The sequence below is a fragment of the Ictidomys tridecemlineatus genome, chromosome 4 (assembly GCF_052094955.1).
Source record: "Ictidomys tridecemlineatus isolate mIctTri1 chromosome 4, mIctTri1.hap1, whole genome shotgun sequence".
NCBI lineage: Eukaryota > Metazoa > Chordata > Mammalia > Rodentia > Sciuridae > Ictidomys > Ictidomys tridecemlineatus.
The window spans coordinates 10,394,929-10,414,647 of record NC_135480.1 but is presented as its reverse complement, the minus strand read 5'-3'; the positions used below and the strand labels follow the sequence as shown (position 1 = coordinate 10,414,647).

Below are 19,719 nucleotides of genomic sequence, written 5' to 3'. Positions count from 1 at the left end.
TGCGGCCCCGAAACACGCGCGCCCTCGCACTTCGCGTGGTTATTTGCAAGCGGCTTTGCCTGCTATTTGCATGAATGGTCTGCTCTCCCTTACCCTTTCCGCACTCCTCTTTATTCCTTCATCCCCACCCCACAGGGTCCCAGAGGCGCCCAGCCGCGCCCCACGAAAGCACCGGGAAGCGACTTTGTTTTGTTTATTGCCCCTCAGCAGGCAGCGGGAGTCAGGGCCTGGGCTGGGGCTGCCCGGCTCAGCCAGCGGGTCTATACAGTGTGTGCAAGGGTGCCTTTTGCCCCCTCCAGGGAAATGCGCGGTCGGGAATGTCTCGAAGTCGAGGAAAAGGTCGGCCCAGGAAAGGGTCGACCCGCGGTCCTGGGGGATTATTCCGGCAGGGCGGGGCCATGCCGCAGGGCCAGTCGGTCCTGTAAGGCAACGAATGGTCAGACGTCGAGGGAGGAGGCGGGAGAGAGGGAGGGGGTTCGAGAGGGCGTGGCGGGCGACTGCCCGGCACCCCCAGCGCCCAGCACTCTCCACTGGAAGATGCTGGCGTCCTTGCCGCCTAGCGAGACGAGGTACGAGTCGTCATGGGTGAACCGGACACTGGTCACGTGGCTCCCGTGGCCCCCATACATGCGGCTCGGCGCCTAGGCCAGAAGAAAGGTTGGGTTGCAGTGGTGGGGGGGCCCGAGGAGCCAGACCACCCGTCCTTGGCGGCCCCCAGCAGCCTCACCTTGGCGCGTGCACATGGGTACTGGAAGAGGTGCACTTTACAGAAGTCGTCGGCCACCGCCACCACGCGCTCGTTGTGGGAGCGGCACAGGGAGTTTATGTCTGTCCCATCAGAGCCGTCCGGCCACACGCCTAGCACAACGGCAGGCCTCAGCCTGGCATCTTCCCTACCACCACCCACGACTCCAAACTGCTCCATTTTCGGAGCTCAAGCTGCCACTGCCACCCACCGGCTGCGTTCCAGGCAATCCTTCCTGGTCCCCAGGGCTGGAGGGACCTCCCGGGTTGATCTGCGGGTTTCTTGCCACCCACCCAACACACACCCAGCATTCTGAGCCTAGAGCCGGCTCCAGCTTGTCTGCCCACCGCTCCTGCAGGGTTCTGGGTCCCCGCGCCCCTGCTTACCATAGACATGAAAGCCCAGTACACAGGTATAGGTAGCCCATTCCCGGTCTCGGCTCTCATAGCGATTCCTCAGCAGCTTACAGCCTCCAGCCACGTCCCCTGGGGAGAGGGGAAGAGGGAGTCAAACTAACTCAGTTCTCATCCTGCTCTCAGTCAGGAAGTGCCAGGAAAGGCCTGGCTAGAAAGACTGGCTTATGGCCAGGTGACATGTGAATTGGTCACAGCGTAGATCCTTTAACCCCCACACCTGCAGAACCCAGGGTGAAACCCACCCTTGTGCTCCCTGAGTTCTTGCTGAAGTTCTAACAGCTTCTCATGAGTTCTTCTCCCTAGATAAGTCAGCCCCTCCACACCTACCCTGAGAAACTTTTCCAAAACAATCTTTTCTTAGTGCATTTTTCAACTCCCTCAAGTCCTTGTGGGAAGAAGACACATGGTGTGAAACTGCATGTGGTTTTTTGTTTTTTTCAAATCACAGAATTCCTCCTATGTGGGTAATTCCAACTCCACTTTAACCCCATCTCCACTTCTGCATATGACAGCCCCTCTGCTTGAAGTGCCCCCAAGTATTCTCCTTCATCCCATCACAACCAGGAACCCCCCACACAAATAAAACCTACTCCGATTATCCTCTTCCTATGTCCTCCCCCACTTCCACTCACAGTAAAGAATTTCATAGTCCCCAGAATTGGACATGATGAAGTTCCCATCCTTGGACCAGTCCAGGTGAGTAATGAAGCTGGAGTGACCCTAAGAACAGGATCAAGTTTGGTTGGTTGGTTTTGTTTTTGATACTGGGGATTGAACCCAGAGGTACTCAACCACTGAGCCACATCCCCAGTCATTTTTATATATTCAAAGACAGGATTTCTCTACGTTGCTTAGGGCCTTGCTCAGTTGCTGAAGATAGCTTTGAACTTGCGATCCTCCTGCCTCAGGATTACAGGTGTGCACCATAGGTAGATCAGGAGTTTAAACAAAACAAAATAAATGTAACCTTCACTTCCCATCCCCAGACACCCCTTTAATGTATCAGACCCCTGTGAGTATACCCATTGTTAGCATGCTCCAACCTCCACTCAGCTGCCTTACCACACAGCGGCCAAAGCGGCTGGACTTGGCACCATCACTGGAAACACTATAGATGTAGATCATGTTGTCATGGGAACCGATGGCTAGGTACAACCCATCTGCAAAGAGAGGCACTCAGAGAAAGAGAAGGGCCAGGGAAGGACCTGAGTCCAGAGTGGGGGTGTCTCCCACCTGGGCTGTACCGGACAACTGAGAGCTGTTCATTGCCATCAGTGACATCAGACACGATCTCTCTGGTCTCTGTGTCCAACACCAACCACCTGGAAGGAAGGGACGGGGAGGAAGATAGGGAAGTGAAAAGGCAGGATGTGAGGATCCTCAGAGAGGCCCTGAGTAGGGTAGGGGGTGGCAAATCAACAACCTCAAAAAGGCTGTGATGTAGGAAAGAGGTCACCACTATAGTCTTAGCCTAGTAAAAGGGAAGGGCCTACCACAAGGACTTTGTGGAATTGGTAAGCCTGTCACTTCCCTGTGTTTGTCTCCCCTGGGCCTCTCCTATTGCACTGCTTCTCCATCCTGGGCTGCCACTTCCTCCACTCCCTGGGCCTGGATGAAGGAGTGGCTGGGGAAGGGGTGAAGACAATTATCCCAGAACAGGGGAAGAGAAGCAGTTTTCAGGGAGAAGCACCAAGGAATGGAAAGGCACATTTGGGCTCCTGAGCTGCCTCAGCCACTCTTGTCCCCTTTACCAGAAATCCTTCCCAAACCTCCCTGCTTTCCCTCCCAGGAGTCCTGGGCCCTCTCACCTCCCCGTGTTCAGTCCTACTGCCACGACTGCCCCACTCGGGTGGAAGTCAGCACAGAGACCTGTCTCCTGGGAGGGGAGAAGGTGAATTCAAGGTGCCTTTCTAGTGAGGGACCTTTCTTGCCATCTTGGTAACTTCAAAGCCTCCTTCTCCAAGGAGAAGATGGGGGAAGAGAGGGACAGAAGACCTATGATGGAGGCAAGGTCACTGGAGCCAAAAAAAGGGTGGTACTCAAAACCTCTAGCCAGCAGAAGAAAGGCCGCCAGCTGTGCTATAAACTGACCACACAGTTGCTGGATCAAGAAGAGGCCTGAGGCGGCAATGCTCAGGGGCACTAGGGCATCAGCTTTTACCAGTCAGCACAGTGTATCTGAGTAGCCATACCAGTACAAACTGGCTGCCTCTGGAGCACAGAAGGAGAAGCAATGTTGGGGAAGGAACGGCCACAGGAGACATGGTGTGTGTGACACAGAGATCAGAGATATCTAGCTGTACCTTGAGGTCCATGCTCCAGGCAAGTGCATGGGCCTCCCCATCCCATAGGCAGAGCTGCCGGTCATGGCCGCAGGTGAGGAAGCGGTTCTGGGAAGGATGTGTACAGAGACCCCAGAGCTCATCCGTGTGGCCCTGCAACACAGTATGACCTATCACCACGGTCCCTCCCCCAATACCTCTTCCCTCCCTCCTCCTCCTGCTCTTGGCCCCCCAACCTGGATCACAGGGGAGAAACCCTGAGCCAGATCTCCCCTCAGCAATGCATTCTTCGTGGTTCCCACTAGCAGCTCAGAACCAAGCCCTTCAGCAATGGCCCGCACAGCCCCAAAGTGTTCTGGAATCTGCAGAGTGGTAACAGAATGTCAAAAGCCTACTAACCATTCCTCTTCCTCCTTCCACCCTTGATCCCAGTCCAAGCCTCACCTCGGCTTCCTGGAGGGCCACCAACCCAGGCCCCCACTGTACCAACCGTCGGTCCCGCCCACCACCACTCAATACTGTCCCATCCCGACGGAGACACAGGGCGAAGATGGAACCTTCGTGAGCATGGGCCTGGGCCACAATTCCGTAGGTCTCTGTTGGCAAAGCCCCAGAGGTCATGATCTTGGGGTACAGATGAGTAATAAAAAAGGGTAACCTAGGCTGCCAAAATAGACTAAGACTCCCAGCTACCGAGTGTCTTCTGAATACTATCTCTGATCCTCAGGACTGCCAATGTGCCTATTATTCTTCCCATTTTACAGACAGGACAACCAAACTTAGAGAAGTGAGGTGACTTTCTGAGGTCAGAAAACTAGTGGCCAAACTAAGATCCAGCAGACCCAAAGCCCCAGCCCTCTCTTCTTTGCCATGCTGGCCCCAGAGAACTTCCAGCTCTCAAGGTAAAAAGATGGGGCACCCTCTCCTCTGATCCTACATTGGTGCCCCAATGTTCCTACATCTGGAACATTTTTACCCCTCTGGGGTAAAAATGTTCCAGATGCCAGCCCCAATCACATACCTTTGGCCCCACCCCTGCCTGGGGTCCTGGCATCAGAGAGGCTCCGGCCCCAGGTGAGAATGTTCCCCTCTGAGTCCCCAGTGAGAATGTCTCCATCAGGAAGGAACACAAAGCAAGGGATAAACTTGGGTTTCTTGTATTTCTGGGGTAAGGACAGAGAGGAGGGGTCAAAGGGATGGGCAAAGACAAGAAGCCACAGGACAGTTGGGGGTTGGGGAGCCTTAAGGTCTACAATACCCAGACCAATCCTTCCAGCTCCACTCTTCCCCACCTTACCACCTCTCACTCGTCCACATCTCACCCCAAAGACACCCTGTTTCCGGGCGAGGGTCCCATTCCCAGGAACCCCTGCTCCACCACTCCAGTTCCAGAAGTGGACATGAGATTTCCCACTGGTAACAATGCAGCTGCTGTCACGAGGGCTGAAGCCAACGGCCAGGACTGAGTCATTTGTACTCTGAAGGGAAGACACTAGATTCAGCCACCCCAACCCCTGTGCACCTTCCATCTCCTTGAGTCTTCAATCTGCATCCTGACAGAATACAACTGGCCTGCAGAAGCCCAGCAGCCTGAGCACAGCCCTTCCTTCATGACCTGGGCTGAGTATATAGCCCAGAACTACAGCACTTGCCTAGCATGCTAAAGGCCTCCCAAGAAAGCCATTCCCAGTGCCACAAAGGAAAAAAAAAAAAAAGTCCCTGGTTCCTTAAGAGTTTGAATCCCTATGACTCCTGATTAATCATACTATGCCTCCTGAGGACAGAACTCCCATAGTCCCCATTTCACAGATGGACAAACCAAGACTTAGAGAGGCTAGGAGGTTTGCCCCCAAGTGACCCAGCAAGAAAGGAAGTAAATGCACAAATAAGTCTGGAGCTCTCTGTACTCTACCAGTACCAACCTTCCCCACCCTCAACCTTAAGACCCTCGAGGCCACCTGGACTCCTCACCTTGATCTCAGCCAGCTTCATTCCTCGGCTGCAGTCCCACACTGACAGCATGTGCTCATTGGAATCATCCACCACACAAAGAAAAGCACCCTGATCCTGAAGATGAGGGGACACATAAGAGGAACTATGAGAGCACTGGAGATCTGGGGGTTCATGGTCATTAGGCAGGGGGTGCTATTACAGATGAGGAGGACAGAAGTTGACATATGTTCCTTTCTCTGGAGAACTGGCTGAGCAGGGCTCAGGAAGACCAGAACTTCTGAGGGTTCCTGGTGAAGTAGAAGAGTGGAGTCCCTGGGCAAGAAATAGGGGTCTGGAGGCTTCTTTGGAGTCAGCTCACCACTGCTGAAAAGGCCAGAGCCCCAACACCACGCTCGAAGGCTCCCAGTCCAATCTCCTGCAGCTTCAGCAGGGTCTCTGAGTCCCAGATGTGAACCACAGGCTGCAGGGGCTAGAGGAGGGGAAGGAGTTAGGGCTGTGCAGAAAAATTGGGCTGGGATTTCATCCTGTGTTCCACTACTTACCTTCCCATCCTTGTCCACTCCAGCTGTCTGTCCCGAGGCTACACGAACACCATCAGGGTGAACAGCAAGGCTAAGCGGGAGAGGAAACACTCTAGGGAAGGGAGTCTCTCTCAAGAGCAATCAAGACCACTCCTTGCTTGCAACTATCTCTCCTGCTCCTCCACACCCAGCCAGAGCCCTTTTCCTACCAAGCCCACCATCCCCACGCCTCAGGACCCTCACCAGCGAACGCAGTCTGTGTGTCCCCAGTAATGTCTCTGGCCACCACCTCCAGGACCCCCTGGGCCTCCCCCAGGCCGATACAGCACCACCACACAGGCAATGAAGTAGACCACCTCCCCAGAGCGCAGCACAAACAGATTAGAGCGGGAGTCACGACCCCTGTACCCATAACTGGAGTGGGGAACAAGGTCAAGGAAAGGGTTGGATCAAGAGCAGGAGAGGAAGAGGGAGGAAGCTAGAGCTTCTGGCTAGCAGCACAACTGGCAGAAGGCTGGCAGGGAAATTTCCAGGGAGCTCCCTGCCCCCCACAGATCCAGGAAGAAACTGTAAGGAATGGCACAGGGTCCCAAGATGGGAAAGGGAGGTTCCCATGGGACTGGAGGGGATAGGATACACCCAGTCCAGGCTGAGGGTCTCCGGGGGTGGGCCACTGGGCAGCTCCTCAAGGCTGCGGATGCCAGACGGGATGTACATGGTAATGGGGCGACCACGAAGGAACATTTTCACTGAGATGCCTTCTATAGAGAAAAGGGGGGTGTTAACCATCACCTTACAGCCCCCTCCCAGAAAGCCAGAGCAGAACTCCACCCACCACATCTCACAGATCCCCCCAAACAGCTCCTGGGGCTACAGCCCAAACCCTAATATGGTAACCTAACTTCTTCCCTCCATCCCTCTGTACATACCCAAATTGTAATTGCTCCTCCTTGATCCAGGACCCCCAGGGCTGGATAGAGGGTCTTTGCCCCCTCCGCGGCTGTTTGGAAGAGTGAAAAATATAGGGACTAGTGTCAGGACACAAGAGACCAGTTCCTCTAGAGATCAGTCACCCCTGTTTGGGATTTTCATGGTATCAGGCCTAGAGTAGATGGGGACTTTTTACTTCTTCCACATGAGATGAGAAGACAAGGCCACAAAGCTTGTAGGAGGATGTATGGGCCAGTGACCTTTCCTTCAGTCCTCCAAGCCTCTGGCTATCAACCTTTTTTTTGGTACTGTGGATTTAATCCAGGAGTGCGTAACCACTGAACCGCATCCCCAGCCCTTTTCATATTTTATTTTGAGACAGGGTTTTGCTAAGTTGCTTAGGGCCTCACTAAGTTGCTGAGACTAGCTTTGAACTCATGATCCTCCTGCCTCAGCCTCTGAGCTTATGGGATTACAGGTGAGTGCCATGGTGCCCAGCATTTTTTTTTTTAATTTTACTTCATGTAGTGCTAGGGATGGAGCTTAGAGCCTCACCACATGTTAGGCAAGTGCTCTATCCCCAGACCATAATTATTGACCTTTTTATTTCCCCATCTGTAAAACAGAGCTAAAGTGAATCCAAATATATACCAGCCCTGCCTTTCAAGTATCTGGGAAATAAGGAAGAAAGTTTTTATCTTTGAAGAGGAAAGTGATGGGTGAATTCCAGAGATCCTGTATTTGGATGATATCTCTTCAGAGAATAAAGTGGAGACCAAGGAGAGACACGGCTAACACGAACATCCAGGTACACACTGAAATAGCTATGTGCAGTCACTAAGCTACCCCCTTTTCTCTAGAAGAAAGTTGATCTGTACTTGATACATTCTGAGGAAAGGGCAAACCAAAGCTCTGAGGACAGTCATCCATGAAAATCATGACAGCTTTTAGAAAAAACTCCAGGAATCTTGGAAGGTATATTGTGATATGGTAAAATGGGAAGGGGAATGGAATCAAGAAGAGCTGGGTTCAAATCTGGACTCTAGCTATGTGATCTCAGGTAAATGACTTACCCTCTCTGAGCCTGCTCCCTCACCTGTGCAATGGATAGCATGAGACCACCTACCTCCCAATATATTGTAGGGACTGAATGAGATGGAGGGTTTAACACAGGACCTGATGATACACAGCAGGTGCCCACAGGAGTGCCTTTCTTCCTGTTGGGCAATGAGATCCCCAATCCCACATAGGGAAGTTAGGTGAGGGATGTGGAAATCAAGAAAGAACCAGAGCCTGGGGTGCGTGTGTTGACGGGGAGCCTTGCCCACCTCTCTGTGCTCCCTGACCGCAATAACAGGTTGGCGGAGGATGCTGCCTTCCTGGAGAGTTTCTGTCGGGGCCGCTCTGAGGGGGATGAAGAGGAGGAAGAATTTCTCCGTGGCCTGATGGGAGCAAAGTGAGCAGGTGAAGGTCATGACCTCCAGTCACGCCCCCAAATTCTCACACCCCTCCCCAACTTTTGCCACAAGACACCTACGTTTCAGTCCGCTGTGGGGGCTGCACAGGCCTGAGAATCCCAGGGGGGCCAGGGGAGCCAGCCCCACTGCTGCTGCTGCCGCCTCCTTCAGACTGGGTCCCACTAGGCTCCTCGCTGCCCCCCTGAGAGGCTGGGGGCCCATTGCTTAGACAAGGGGGCTCAGGGGATGGCTCCATCTCCACCTCTGTCTCCGTCTGGGTGCCTCGGCTCACCAAGGACAGGCTGCATGTGGGTGGTAGTCCTGGGGGCGCTGCAGGGCTGCTGGGAAGGCAGCGAATCAACCTGATGCCCAGGAGGCCCAGGAAAGAGGAGGAAGGGAATGTGCCAACATGCATACCTGTCCCTCATAGGAGCTAGTGTGCCATAGCCCTGCAGAGAGGTGGGGGTGCCCTGCAGCCGCAGGAGGCGAAGGGCTTCTGCAAGTGCTGCCTTTACCAGCTCCATCTCCTCCTCCTGAACCCGAAGCCTCTGGTTCAGGGACTGCAAGGTGTCCTGAGCAGGGCCCTCACCTGGGAAAGGGGCAAGAAGCACTCAGAATGTGCTGCCACCTGGAGAAGAGGTTGAGGGGATTCTATCCCCCAATATCCTTACATTTGCCCAGTAGTACTGCCCCTTCCAAGCAGCCCCAGGCTTGGAGGCTCGTCCAGAGAGAAGGAGAAGGTCCAGAGGGGAGGAGAAGGCTGTAGAGGACCAAGGGCCTCCTTCTGGCAGGACAGGCAGAGAGTCTGGCAAAGCGCCCTTCCTGCTGCCTTCTCAGCCTCCGCAAAGAGGGAGTACCATAGAGTACCAGGGGTGAAATATGGAGTACTGCCGAAGACCGTGGGAACCACGGATCCGCGGTACCGACAGACCGCAGTCCTTGCACCCCCACAGAAAGCTCAGGTCTCCATTAAAAGCAATATCACCCGAGCTGGAGACATCCGTAGAGAAGAGGGGACAGGACAGTAGTCATACTTAGGACCCACAGTACAAGAAAAGAGATCGAGGGTGACAGGACAAGGGGCAATGGTGACTAATAGTCATAGTGAGCGTCCCAGTGTAATAGTGGGGGTCCGAAGTAAAAAGACCCGGAATACCATGGGAAGAGGCCCGGAGTAACAGGGAGCAACGAAACTTCGGGGACCCAGAGTAACATGGAAGGTAGAATGACGTTAGGGAAATCCGAAATGACAGCAGGAGAACCCAAGGAACTAGGTGGGCAACCTGGGGAACTGTGGAGGATGTTCAGAGCCCCTGAAGCGGAGGAGCACGCGGGCATGCCACCAGACAGCCGTCCTGCACTGGCAGCGCCCGACGGGCCGGCGCTCCGGGAAGGGGCACGCCGCCCGCCCCGCCCCGTACTCACCGGGCCCCGAGGCCCTGTCCATCCGGCCCCCGGTTTGCTGCGAGCGGCAGCGGCGGAGGCGTCTAAGCCGCGGGGGCCATGGCCGGGGAGAGGGGAAGGGGAAGCACCCCGGGGCGCGCGCGACGGCGTGCCGTGCCACCCCCCGGGGGCGCTGTCGGGCGCAGGGAAAGGGCCTGGAGGGGGCGCTGTGGGGCCGGGGCCACAGTCGCTGGGGCCCGCCGGGGCCTCCGACTCTCCCGGGGCCGCTCTCGGCTCCCGGGGGTGGGGTGGCAGGGCCGTCCCGGGCCCCAGCTCCGCTGCACAAACAGGCGCCGGACGCGGAGCCGCCAGGAAGCGCGGGAGGGGGGGCGGGCCCGAGGGGGGGGCCGGGCTGCCTGGTAACCCCTCCCTGTCCGGGCCTTGTCGCTCAGTACAGGGGCGGGGCCAGTCGGCTGACCCCTCACTCCCTGCCCATCTGCGGTCTCCAGGCCCTTCCGGGATCCCCGCCCCTGGGCTTTCAGGGATCCCGGAGGGAGCCGGCCTGAGCTCTCCGCCCCCAGCCCCTAACCCCGTTGGACCGAGCGGACCAAACCCCCCCATTTCCGTGAAGGGGCAGGGGCGGGGTCATGAAGTGGGCCCTTTGCCCGGGGGCGGAGCTTTTCCTGAGGGGGCAAGGCCAAGGCATCCCGAATTGGGGCTGGTGGAAGGTTATTAAAGCTGGGGTGGGAGGATGCGCAGGGTATTGGGGTCAGAGAGGCATTAGCCCAGCTCAAGCCGGGCTGAGCTGACTCAGCATCCTGTCCGCCCCCCCTTGCCAACCCCCCCCCAACCCCATCTCCGACGGCTCTGTACTCCCTCGGGCAGCGATGGGAGATGGCGCCGGTGTTGCCCCTGGGGCTGCCCCTCCAGTCCCGCATCCGACTGGCTCAAGGGCTCTGGCTCCTCTCCTGGTTGTTGGCACTGGCCGGTGGCCTCACCCTCCTCTGTAGCAGCCACCTCCTTGTCCAGCTGCAGTACCTTGGAACCTTCCTGGCTCCCTCCTGCCCATTCTCTGCCTTGCCCCAGGTTGCCCTGGTAGCGGGTGCAGTGGCTCTGGGCACAGGACTAGGGGGTGCAGGAGCCAGCAGGGCAAGTCTGGATGCAGCTCGATACCCTCCCTGGCGAGGGGTCCTGGGCCCGTTGCTGGCGGCTGGCACTGTCGGAGGCGGGGGACTCCTGGTCTTTGCCCTGGGGCTAGCTCTGGGTTTGCCTATGAGTCTGGATGAGGGGCTGGAGGAGGGTCTGGGGACTGCCTTGACTCGCTACAAGGACACAGAGGTACCTGGGCACTGTCATGCCAAGCTGCTGATGGATGAACTGCAGCTGAGGCACCACTGCTGCGGGCGCCATGGCTACAAGGATTGGTTTGGAGTCCAGTGGGTTAGCAACCGTTACCTGGACCCCAGTGACCAGGACGTGGTTAAGTGAGTGATATGCTTCTCTCTCTCTTTCTTCCTTCTTCTCCCTAGGTAGATATCCTCCTGCTACCTTGAAACCGCACCTCTCACTACTCAGGCACATAGTAGAGCACAGTGGTTGAGAGAAAGAATTGTAACTCTACCATTTATCAGTTGTGCACCCAGGGTATGTTGCCAAAGTATTCTGGACCCATTTACTCATCTGAGATAACAGTACCCGTCTTATAGACAGGTACCTATCTTAGAGTTGTCGTGAAGATAAATGAATTATGCATGCCTGCCGTATAGTAAAGCAGACAGTAAATGTTTTGCTATCTTTTTTCTCTTCTCAACCCCTGTAGCCCTCAGTTTTCCTACAGGCCTGTCTGTAGACATCCTAACACTCCTGCCCCCTCCTCTTGCAGTCGAATCCAGAGTAATGTGGAAGGCCTGTACCTGACAGATGGGGTTCCCTTTTCCTGCTGCAACCCCCACTCCCCCCGGCCTTGCCTGCAAAGCCAACTCTCAGACCCCTATGCCCACCCTCTCTTCGATCCCCGACAGCCCAACCTAAACCTCTGGGCCCAAGGGTGTCACCAGGTGTTGCTGGGCCACCTGCAGAGCTTGGCAAGCACACTGGGAAGCATGCTGGCTGTCACCTTCTTGCTGCAGGTGAGTAAGCACAGTGTCCAGGGCCTCCTTCCAGCTGGGACTCCACTTGTCTCCAACTGTCCTAGGAAGCATTGGCCCACTCTTTTCCCTGGCTTCCCCACAGGCTCTGGTGCTCCTCGGCCTGCGGTACCTGCAGACAGCACTGGAGGGGCTTGGAGGGGTCATCAATGCAGAAGAAGAGACCCAGGGCTATCTGTTTCCTGGTGGGCTGAAAACAGCATGGCTACAGGGAGGGGTTGCCCACAGAGCAGCGCCTGAGAAAACCCCACCAGAAGAAGTACCTCCCAAGGAGTTGGGATAGGGGTTGGGGAAGGGGAAGAGGGACAGATAGATGGACAAGTGTGGAAAACTCACAACTCCTTACCAGGGCTTCAGGTAGGGTCCTGGAATAAGAGGTGTTAAGTATAGTAAGCAAGCTAGAGTGGGGTGAGGGAGAAAACCAGGAGTCCTAGGGCCTAGCCCTTGAAGCAAGAATCACCAGCCATCAGAAAAGAACAGGATGACAGGAAAGTGACACAGGAAGACTGGAGACTGCTTTGGATATATAGATTTAATAAAGCTTTTGGATGGAAGCCACTGATCTTTCTTATTAGGGGGCTAAGAGCCCTGAAAGAATTGATTTCTATCTGAAGGAGAAGTCAGTACTCCAAATTTCTGAGCCTGACCATGGCTTGGCCTGTAGGAACAGGTACCCACTTCTCTAAGGATGAGAAAGAACAAGGATGAGATGTGCCGAGTAAAGAAAAACAAGAGGCCCCACCAGGTTGAGATTCTTTATTCTGGAGGTAGGAGGGGGGTCCGCATGCTCAAGTGGGGAGGGTCCAGCCCAGCTCCTTCAGCCCCCGAGTGCATACCCAGCCCCAATAAGTTACCCAGTTCCTTAGCCACCCTCCCTCCCAAGTCCATCTGTCCTTTTGCTCCACCCCAGACAGGGCTGACCTGGCTCAACACAAGGGCTGCTTGTCCCCAGCCTTGTGGGCAGTGCCACATGGCAGGCTGAAGGAGGGGAGGAGCAGCTGGGCCATGCCCTAGGGCTGGAGGGGCTGCCTCTGGCTCTCAGGGGTCAGGATTTGGAAAACCACATCCTGGGCAGGCCATGTGCCCCGTCCCACAAGGTCTGTGCCTAAAATAAGGTGGAAGTCAGGGTGGGGCTGCCATCACACCTCAATGGCAGGGTCTGAGCCCCGGCCCTGCCGCTGTAGCTGTTCCTCCTGCTTCATCTTGGGTTTCTCTGTCCGTGTATGCCACACCAGTACCTGTATGGGAGGGTTTCAGTTAGAGCTGGATCTAGCTGTGGCTTAGCTTCTGGGGCCATCGGGGTAGAATGGATTCTCTGACTCCTCTACCTTCACAGTGTTGTCTGCAAAATGTGAAGGGCTGGGAATGGGGCTGACTTTCATGCCTCTAAAATGGGGCTTTGTCCCTTAACCCTTTCTGTGCCACATAGGTTACCAGGATTGTGGGAGATGCATAGCAGAAGACCACTGTCCCTCCCTGGCTCCCAGCTGCCCCTTCATTAGAGTAAGCAAGGTGGATTAGAGAGCTGTTAAGTTCTCTCCTTGTTCAAACACCCATTCCCATGATTTCACCCCACTTTTCCCATCCTATCCATCCCATAGCCAAGTTTCTGTGCCTACCTCCACCCCCTTACCCGAGTGCAATTGGCAGCCCGTGGCTCTAAGTCCTTGGGATCCACTAGATGGCTCAGAAGACTGCTCTCCAGGTGTCCTCGGGGAGCAGTAGCATCAAACTGGGCACTGGGCTTAGCCAACAGCAAGGGCAGAGCAACAGCAAATCCCGCCATATCCACGGGGAAGGGCCTGTTGGGCTCCCATGCTGTGTGGAAGCCCACAACCCGGCCGTCCTGTACCCGAGGGCCCTCGAATCGCAGACCGCCCACCAGCCCCACGGGCCACACTGAGACACCACGAGTCCAGCGCATCTAACAGAGGTCAGGAGAGAAGAAACAGAGAACAGGTAGCCAAGGGGAAACAGAAAGAACCACTTGGCTCACTCCGCCCCACTGCTTCCTGCTCCTCACCCAGCAGTCTACAGCAACACTGGTAATCAAGGAAATCGATGAAGCTGGTGCCACCTGGTCTCCTTCCCCATCCCCATCCCAGTGCTCACCTCCTCAAAGAGCTCCCGGCTATAGGTGTTGTCATCATCAGCAAAGTACACGACTCCCTGGGTCCCCGGTGGCGGTGGGTCCTTCTCCCCCCCCACGGCGCCCCCTCTGCCCCGAAGCCACTCCAGGGCCTTGTTCCGCTGCTCTACACCACGGGGGCGAACCCAGCCTGGCTCGCCTTCCCGAAGCCGCTGGGCCTTGGGGGTAAGGACAGCCAGGTGTGTGAAGAGGAGGCCAGAGGCAGACAGCAGCCCCGAAACCAGTGGGGTAGGGCCATCGGAGTCCTCCACCAACAACCAGTGCAGCCGGGGAACCAGGCTCAGGGTCTGGGACAGCCTCACCAGTTCTGCCTTCTGCACCAGCCTGCAGGGGAAAAATGCAGGAAGGAAAGGGGCAGGTACTGTTGGCCCACTTCAGCCAAGACAGCAACTGATAGCTTCTCTTGCTGGCCTCTCCCCTGGCTTTTCCCAACTCCCTCTTTCTTGACTGTTAGCTCCATGCTGACATTCACCTGCCCTGTCCTTCCAGTCCATATTGGTCACCCACTCACCTCCAGAACTCTAGCTGGGGAACTGTAAAAATTAAGGGTATAGTCTTTGGCATCAGACTGGGTTGGAATACCAGCTTAGCAACTTAAGTGAGGTACCACGGAAATGGCTCTATCTGAGCCTCAAATTTATTCAGTTGTAAAATGGGAATACTGATGTTCTAAAATGTAAAGAAGATAATGACCTTTTTGGCTTTTGTTTTTTTGAGACAGGGTCTGACAGTTGATTAGGACCTCACTAAGTTGCTGAGGTTGGGCTTTAACTTGTGATCATCCTGCCTCAGCCTCTGGAGTTGCATGGCATTTTAAGCTTGTGCTACCATAACCAGCTAAGATCATGACATTTTTTTCTTGTGGTGGTGTTGGGGATTGAACCCACCACCTTATGCATGCAAGGCAAACACTCTATCAGCTGAGCTCTTTTCCAGCCGAAGATAATGACTTTTTAAAACACCAGTAGACCAGGGTCTTTTCCTTCTGTGCTGGGTTTCCAGGGAGTGGAATTTTAGAGGAGTCCTTTGGCTCATTACTCTTCACAGAAGGAAGAAAGATTGATTCGATTTTAGAGAAGGCATTGGGGATGTGAGGTTCAGCCTCTTCTGAGCTTCTATATCATTCAGATCTGTCTGCGTTCCCCAAGGTTGGTGGTGTGTGTGAAGATGGCCTCTAGAGCCACCTGGGCCTAGAGGGGTCAACCATTTAATTCCAGGGAGGCATGTTTAACAGGCCCTCTTGGCTACAGATACAAAACCACATTCCAAAATTGGTTTTATCAGTAGAAAAACTACATTTTTGATTTAAAACAAAGCAATGTAAAGCATTCAGCACAGTGCCTGGTAAAGAGCAACACACTGTAAACAACAGCTTGTGGAACCATCTCTAGACTCTAGTGTTACTGTCCAACCTCTTCCTACATTTTTATATGATGCAGAAAATCAAACCCACGGTCTTAGATCATACTAGCTAAGAGCTCTGTCACTGAGCTACATTCCCAGCACTCTTCTTTAGTTTAGTCAGGGTTTTATAAACTTCTCCACCATCGGATCACCAAGAAGAGTTAATTCATTGGCAAGCTCAAAATTTATTTGAAACTTTGTATTTGTATCTTATAAATTAGAAGGAATTTTATAATCTGTATCCTAGTGTGCTCTTATCTACTTTAATAGAAAAACAACCATTTTCCCACAGATCTTTTGAGTAAAGATATGGTTCCTTTATCCACGTATTTGGCATGCTCTACTTTAAAGTAACATTCCTCTAGCCCAGTACCTCCCCAAATTCATCATCAACCCCAATTTCTTGGTTGAAGGAACCCTCTTGGGTAAACCAAAGCCCATACCTGGCGTAGGTGGGGGTAATGACATAGATAGTAGGCAGGGCCTCAGGTTCAGGGGGCTGGGCAGGGGCTGGGGGTGGGCGACGGAGATCAGCTTGCAGCTCAGAAATCCTCAGATCCTTCTGCCGAAGCTGCTCAGCAGCTGCCCGCAGGGGAGGGAGACAATCACATGGCTGGCCTGGTCCCAGGAAGCACCAATAAGGAAAGGGAGTGGGGGGCAGAGAAACACAAGTTTGTTCAGCAACCCAAAGGGCCAAAAACCTTCCTCTTTAACCTCCCCCCTTACAACTTCTTTTTTGTTCCTTTGTGGTGCTAGGGGTCAAACCACAGCCTTAGCACAAGTTAGGCAAACATTCTACCAAGGAGCTACATCCCCAGTCTATCACTTTTAGCCTTATTCTATTCCTCTGGTGGTGGGGAACTCACTGCCTCAAATTAGCAGCCTCTCTCCACCTTCTTTTTTTTTTTTTTTGGTACCAGGGATTGAACCCAGGGTGCTTAATCACTGAGCCATATCCCTAGCCGTTTTTATTTTATTTTTTTTATTTTGAGAAAGGGTCTGGTTAACTTGCTTAGGGTCTCACTAAGTTGCTGAGGCTGGCTTTGAACTTGGGATCTCCCCAGCCATTGGAATTACAGGTGTGTGCCAACATGTCTGTCTCTCCACATTTAAAAGTCCATCTGTTACATTTTTTTGTGTGTGGCACTGGTGAACCCAGGGCCTTGTACATTCTAGACAAGTGCTTTACCAGAGCTATTTCTCAGTCCTGTTACAATTTTTATTTTGATATTGAGTCGGTTGTCTGTGCTATCCTTTCTATCTACTAACCCTAATTTTACTGTTCTTAATTTTTACCTTCTGGAATTATAAGAAACAGGTCGAGGTCTTTAACTAGGACAGTCTCTCTCTCTCTCTCTCCCCCTTTTTTTTTTTCTTTTCTTCTCTTGGTGCAGGGGATTAATCCTTAGGTCTCAAGCATGGTAAGTAAGCCCTCTACCACTGAGCTGCATCCCCAGGCTTTTATTTGCTGTATCCCCTTAGGTGCTGGGGATACAGCAGGGAATAAAACTAAGTCGCTCAGGCCGGAACTTGTGATCCTCCTGCTTCAGCCTCCTGAGCAGCTAGAATGAGAGGCATGTCCCACTACTCCCAACCAGACTGTCTCAAATACCTGAGGATCACGAAGTGGCACTCTCCCTAAATCCCTGTATAAGAGGAAGGTTTCAATCTGCTCCCTTAATGACGACCAAACACTTATCATTAAATTCACTGATTCCATCATTGGATAAATATTTATTGAATAGTCCTCCTAGGAGGCACTGCCTTAGGTGCTGGGGATACAGCAGGGAATAAAACAGACACAGTCCCTGCCCTCACGGAGCTTTCACTTTACTTGAGAAAGCAGATACTAAGCAAAGAAACAAATTAATAAATCACTACAGAATGTGATAAAGGCCATGGAGGAAATAGAGAATAGAAGGGAGTCAGCAGTAATAAAGGTGGTCAGGTAAGGCCTCTCAACGAGGTGACATCCAAGCTAAAGAATGAGAAAGAAGCGGCCTAAGGGCAAGGAGAAAAGCGCCGCAGGCAGAGGGAGGAGGTTAAGAGCTTAAGAGGACGCTGAGCACGGGGTTCTCAGGAAACTGACAGTGAGCCAGTCTAGCTGAAGCAGAGGGAAGCAGAGGGGAAATGGGGTTTGGCCGGAGGGTGGCCGCAGAATCATGCGGGGCCTTGCAGGCTCTGGGAAGGAGTCTGGATTTCATCCGAGGCGCGGCGGGAAGCCGCGGAGCGTTCTAGAGGGTAGTGCACCGCGGCCGCAGAGGGCTGTCCAGAGGGCCGAGCAGGATGAATGATGTCTGCGCGGGGTTCCTCCCCAGGGCGGGATGCGCGGCGGCCGGCGCCCTCGGGCCGGCCCGCCGCACCCCTGCCCCGCCCCGCTCACCGAGCTGCACCAGCGCGTAGAGGAGGCCGGCGATCGACACCAGGAAGTAGGCGAGAAACACGTTCTTCAGCTTCAGCTTCATGGCCGCGCCGCCGCGGGCGCCCGAGCTGGCGGGGTCCGGCGGGGAGGAGGGGCCCCCGCCTCAGCCCGCCGGCCCGCAGGCCCCGCCCCCGAGGCGGCCCCGCCCTGCGTCCCACCCTCCTCGCGCTCCTAGACCATCTCCCGGGAGCTGGGTCTGGCTGCGCCGCCAGGAGCCTACTTCCGGTCATCGGTGGCTCCTCGCCGATTTAATTTCCGGGCCCACAGGTAGGTTGCGGGAATCACGGGATGGTGACGTCACATCCGCCATGTGGAACACGTGTGGCCGGCCGTCAGAAAGCCGGGTGGGAGCGCATGGGACCGACTTCCAGTCCCATCACTTGAACATGGAATTGCATAAGGAATCCAGCCCCTGCGCCCAGATTTTCTGTGCAGATTCATTCATGGCTCAGTAATAACATCCGTTAATAGTTACACAATACTTGTTAATACTAATGAATGAATGAAATCTAGGGCCTCCCCGGTTCCCTGGGTGTCTTATATAATCCTCACTGTAATCCTTAGATGGTATTGTTTCATTTTATAGATAAGTAGCCAAAGTTGATAAAATTGGTGTTAATGCCATGGGGCAGTTTTCTTAAATACTCATCTCCAGAATATTGTTTCCTTTGACTCACAGGGTTTTGGGGTTTGTATTTTTTTTTTTCCAAACCTACTGTTTTTCAGCAGACTATTATGAGTCTCCATTTCAGGGAATTCAAGAATTGTTTCCTGAGCTAGGGAATTCCAGGAACACATCCTTTACCACCTCACAAGCATAAACCACCCTTAGCAATCATTTTTCTTCAGAGACAAAACAGGTTCTTGTGAAACAATCATGATCGTAAAATGTGGTCAGTGTGGAAGATGCAGCCGCCAGGGCGGCGCAACCCTGTAATCCCAACGGTTAGAGAGGCGGAGGCAGGAGAATTGCAAGATCAAAACCAGCCCCAGCAAAAAAAAAGAGGCAGTAAGCACCTCAGTGAGTCCCTGTCTCTAAATACAAATACAAAATAGAGATAGAGCTGGGGATGAAGCTCAGTCGTTGAGTGTCCCTGAGTTCAGTTTCACCCCTCCTCCCCCCCAAAAAGAAAGAAGCTCTTCTTGTCACTAAAACAATGGGAGACTTTAGTTTCTTAAGTGATACATAATATAAAAATTGTATAAATTTAAGGGATACCTGATGTTTCAATACATGTATACATTGTGTAATGATTGAAATCAGGATAAATCTTTCTTCTCAGTGATCATTTATTCTTGGTGAAAATACTCAAAAATATTTTGATTTCTTTTTCTTCTAAAAAAATTTTGTTCGGTACATTATCTATAGTCCCCCTAGTATGAAATAAAATATCAGAACTTTTTCTATTAACTACAATAGAGTTAAAGCAACTTCCCAGCTGGGTATGATAGCAGCCCAGGTCTGTAATCCTAGCTCCTGGGAGGCTGAAGCAGGATGGTGGCAAGTTGGTGGACAGCCTGGGGAATTTAGCAAAACCCTGTCTCAAAATAAAAATATGAGAAGAGCTTGGGGTGTAGCTCAGTGGTAGAGCACTTCTGGGTTTAATCCCCAGTACAGCAAAAAATAACACATTTTTTTTTTAATCAAATTTCTCTTTCTCTCTCTCTTTCCCCCAAACCCCAATGTTATCTCCCCCCATTTTAGGGCACATGGAAATTGAACCCAGAGCCTCAGACATACTAACGAAGTGTTTTAGTACTGAGCCAATCCCCAAGCCCTAGTCTTTGAAACAGGGACTGGCTATATTGCACAGGGTGAATTCCTGGGCTCAAGCACACCTACCACTTAAACCTCCATAGTAGTTGAGACTATGGGCTCTTAATGTTAACAGTCTGCTTTGCAGTGCTAG

General features: G+C 53.4%; 3 protein-coding genes across 8 annotated transcripts; 1 reads left to right on the top strand and 2 right to left on the bottom strand.

Annotated features, from left to right (window-relative positions):
- Positions 1–178: 178 nt before the first annotated feature.
- On the bottom strand, positions 179–10,273 carry Eml3 (EMAP like 3). 4 transcript variants are annotated; one of them, XM_013361309.3, is made up of 22 exons: positions 9,730–10,273; positions 8,722–8,893; positions 8,385–8,645; positions 8,176–8,289; positions 6,847–6,917; positions 6,555–6,675; positions 6,161–6,331; positions 5,939–6,008; positions 5,755–5,865; positions 5,415–5,510; positions 4,766–4,921; positions 4,465–4,606; positions 3,888–4,039; positions 3,680–3,805; positions 3,465–3,596; positions 2,970–3,037; positions 2,395–2,483; positions 2,224–2,321; positions 1,794–1,881; positions 1,132–1,230; positions 728–858; positions 179–641 (listed from the first exon to the last, which is right to left on the bottom strand). In XM_013361309.3, the coding sequence occupies exons 1-22, from the start codon at positions 9,749–9,751 to the stop codon at positions 438–440; spliced, it is 2,694 nt and encodes an 897-aa protein (XP_013216763.2). In that variant the 5' UTR covers positions 9,752–10,273; the 3' UTR covers positions 179–437. The 4 variants fall into 4 exon arrangements, with proteins under 4 accessions (XP_013216763.2, XP_005331557.2, XP_005331558.2 ...); XM_005331500.4 differs by having other exon boundaries at positions 6,555–6,678; positions 9,730–10,272; XM_005331501.3 differs by having other exon boundaries at positions 6,555–6,678; positions 8,385–8,642; positions 9,730–10,271.
- Positions 10,274–10,446: 173 nt separating this feature from the next.
- On the top strand, positions 10,447–12,388 carry Rom1 (retinal outer segment membrane protein 1). 2 transcript variants are annotated; one of them, XM_078045845.1, is made up of 3 exons: positions 10,447–11,171; positions 11,507–11,816; positions 11,920–12,388. In XM_078045845.1, the coding sequence occupies exons 1-3, from the start codon at positions 10,582–10,584 to the stop codon at positions 12,115–12,117; spliced, it is 1,098 nt and encodes a 365-aa protein (XP_077901971.1). In that variant the 5' UTR covers positions 10,447–10,581; the 3' UTR covers positions 12,118–12,388. The 2 variants fall into 2 exon arrangements, with proteins under 2 accessions (XP_077901971.1, XP_005331556.2); XM_005331499.4 differs by having other exon boundaries at positions 10,461–11,171; positions 11,570–11,816.
- A 187-nt stretch (positions 12,389–12,575) lies between these two features.
- B3gat3 (beta-1,3-glucuronyltransferase 3) lies at positions 12,576–18,055 on the bottom strand. Of its 2 annotated transcripts, none has more exons than XM_078045846.1 (5): positions 17,771–18,055; positions 15,831–16,005; positions 13,947–14,307; positions 13,454–13,758; positions 12,576–13,072 (listed from the first exon to the last, which is right to left on the bottom strand). In XM_078045846.1, the coding sequence occupies exons 1-5, from the start codon at positions 17,850–17,852 to the stop codon at positions 13,033–13,035; spliced, it is 963 nt and encodes a 320-aa protein (XP_077901972.1). In that variant the 5' UTR covers positions 17,853–18,055; the 3' UTR covers positions 12,576–13,032. The 2 variants fall into 2 exon arrangements, with proteins under 2 accessions (XP_077901972.1, XP_005331555.1); XM_005331498.4 differs by having other exon boundaries at positions 13,468–13,758; positions 17,771–18,044.
- Positions 18,056–19,719: the final 1,664 nt, after the last annotated feature.

What these genes read in the sequence shown, in the direction of transcription:
- Eml3 (XM_005331500.4), bottom strand. Translation starts at nt 9,751, where the DNA reads ATGGACAGGGCCTCGGGGCCCG. An exon ending in TGAAGCTGGCTGAGATCAAG is followed by an intron (nt 4,922 to 5,414) that starts GTGAGGAGTCCA and finishes TCTTCCCTTCAG; the next exon opens with AGTACAAATGACTCAGTCCT. An exon ending in ACCCATGTGCACGCGCCAAG is followed by an intron (nt 642 to 727) that starts GTGAGGCTGCTG and finishes CTTCTGGCCTAG; the next exon opens with GCGCCGAGCCGCATGTATGG.
- Rom1 (XM_078045845.1), top strand. Translation starts at nt 10,582, where the DNA reads ATGGCGCCGGTGTTGCCCCTGGGGCTGCCCCTCCAGTCCCGCATCCGA. An exon ending in AGTGACCAGGACGTGGTTAA is followed by an intron (nt 11,172 to 11,506) that starts GTGAGTGATATG and finishes CAACCCCTGTAG; the next exon opens with CCCTCAGTTTTCCTACAGGC. An exon ending in CTGTCACCTTCTTGCTGCAG is followed by an intron (nt 11,817 to 11,919) that starts GTGAGTAAGCAC and finishes GCTTCCCCACAG; the next exon opens with GCTCTGGTGCTCCTCGGCCT.
- B3gat3 (XM_005331498.4), bottom strand. Translation starts at nt 17,852, where the DNA reads ATGAAGCTGAAGCTGAAGAACGTGTTTCTCGCCTACTTCCTGGTGTCG. An exon ending in CTACGCGCTGGTGCAGCTCG is followed by an intron (nt 16,006 to 17,770) that starts GTGAGCGGGGCG and finishes TCCTGGGACCAG; the next exon opens with GCCAGCCATGTGATTGTCTC. An exon ending in GGGCTGCCAATTGCACTCGG is followed by an intron (nt 13,073 to 13,467) that starts GTAAGGGGGTGG and finishes CCTCCCATACAG; the next exon opens with GTACTGGTGTGGCATACACG.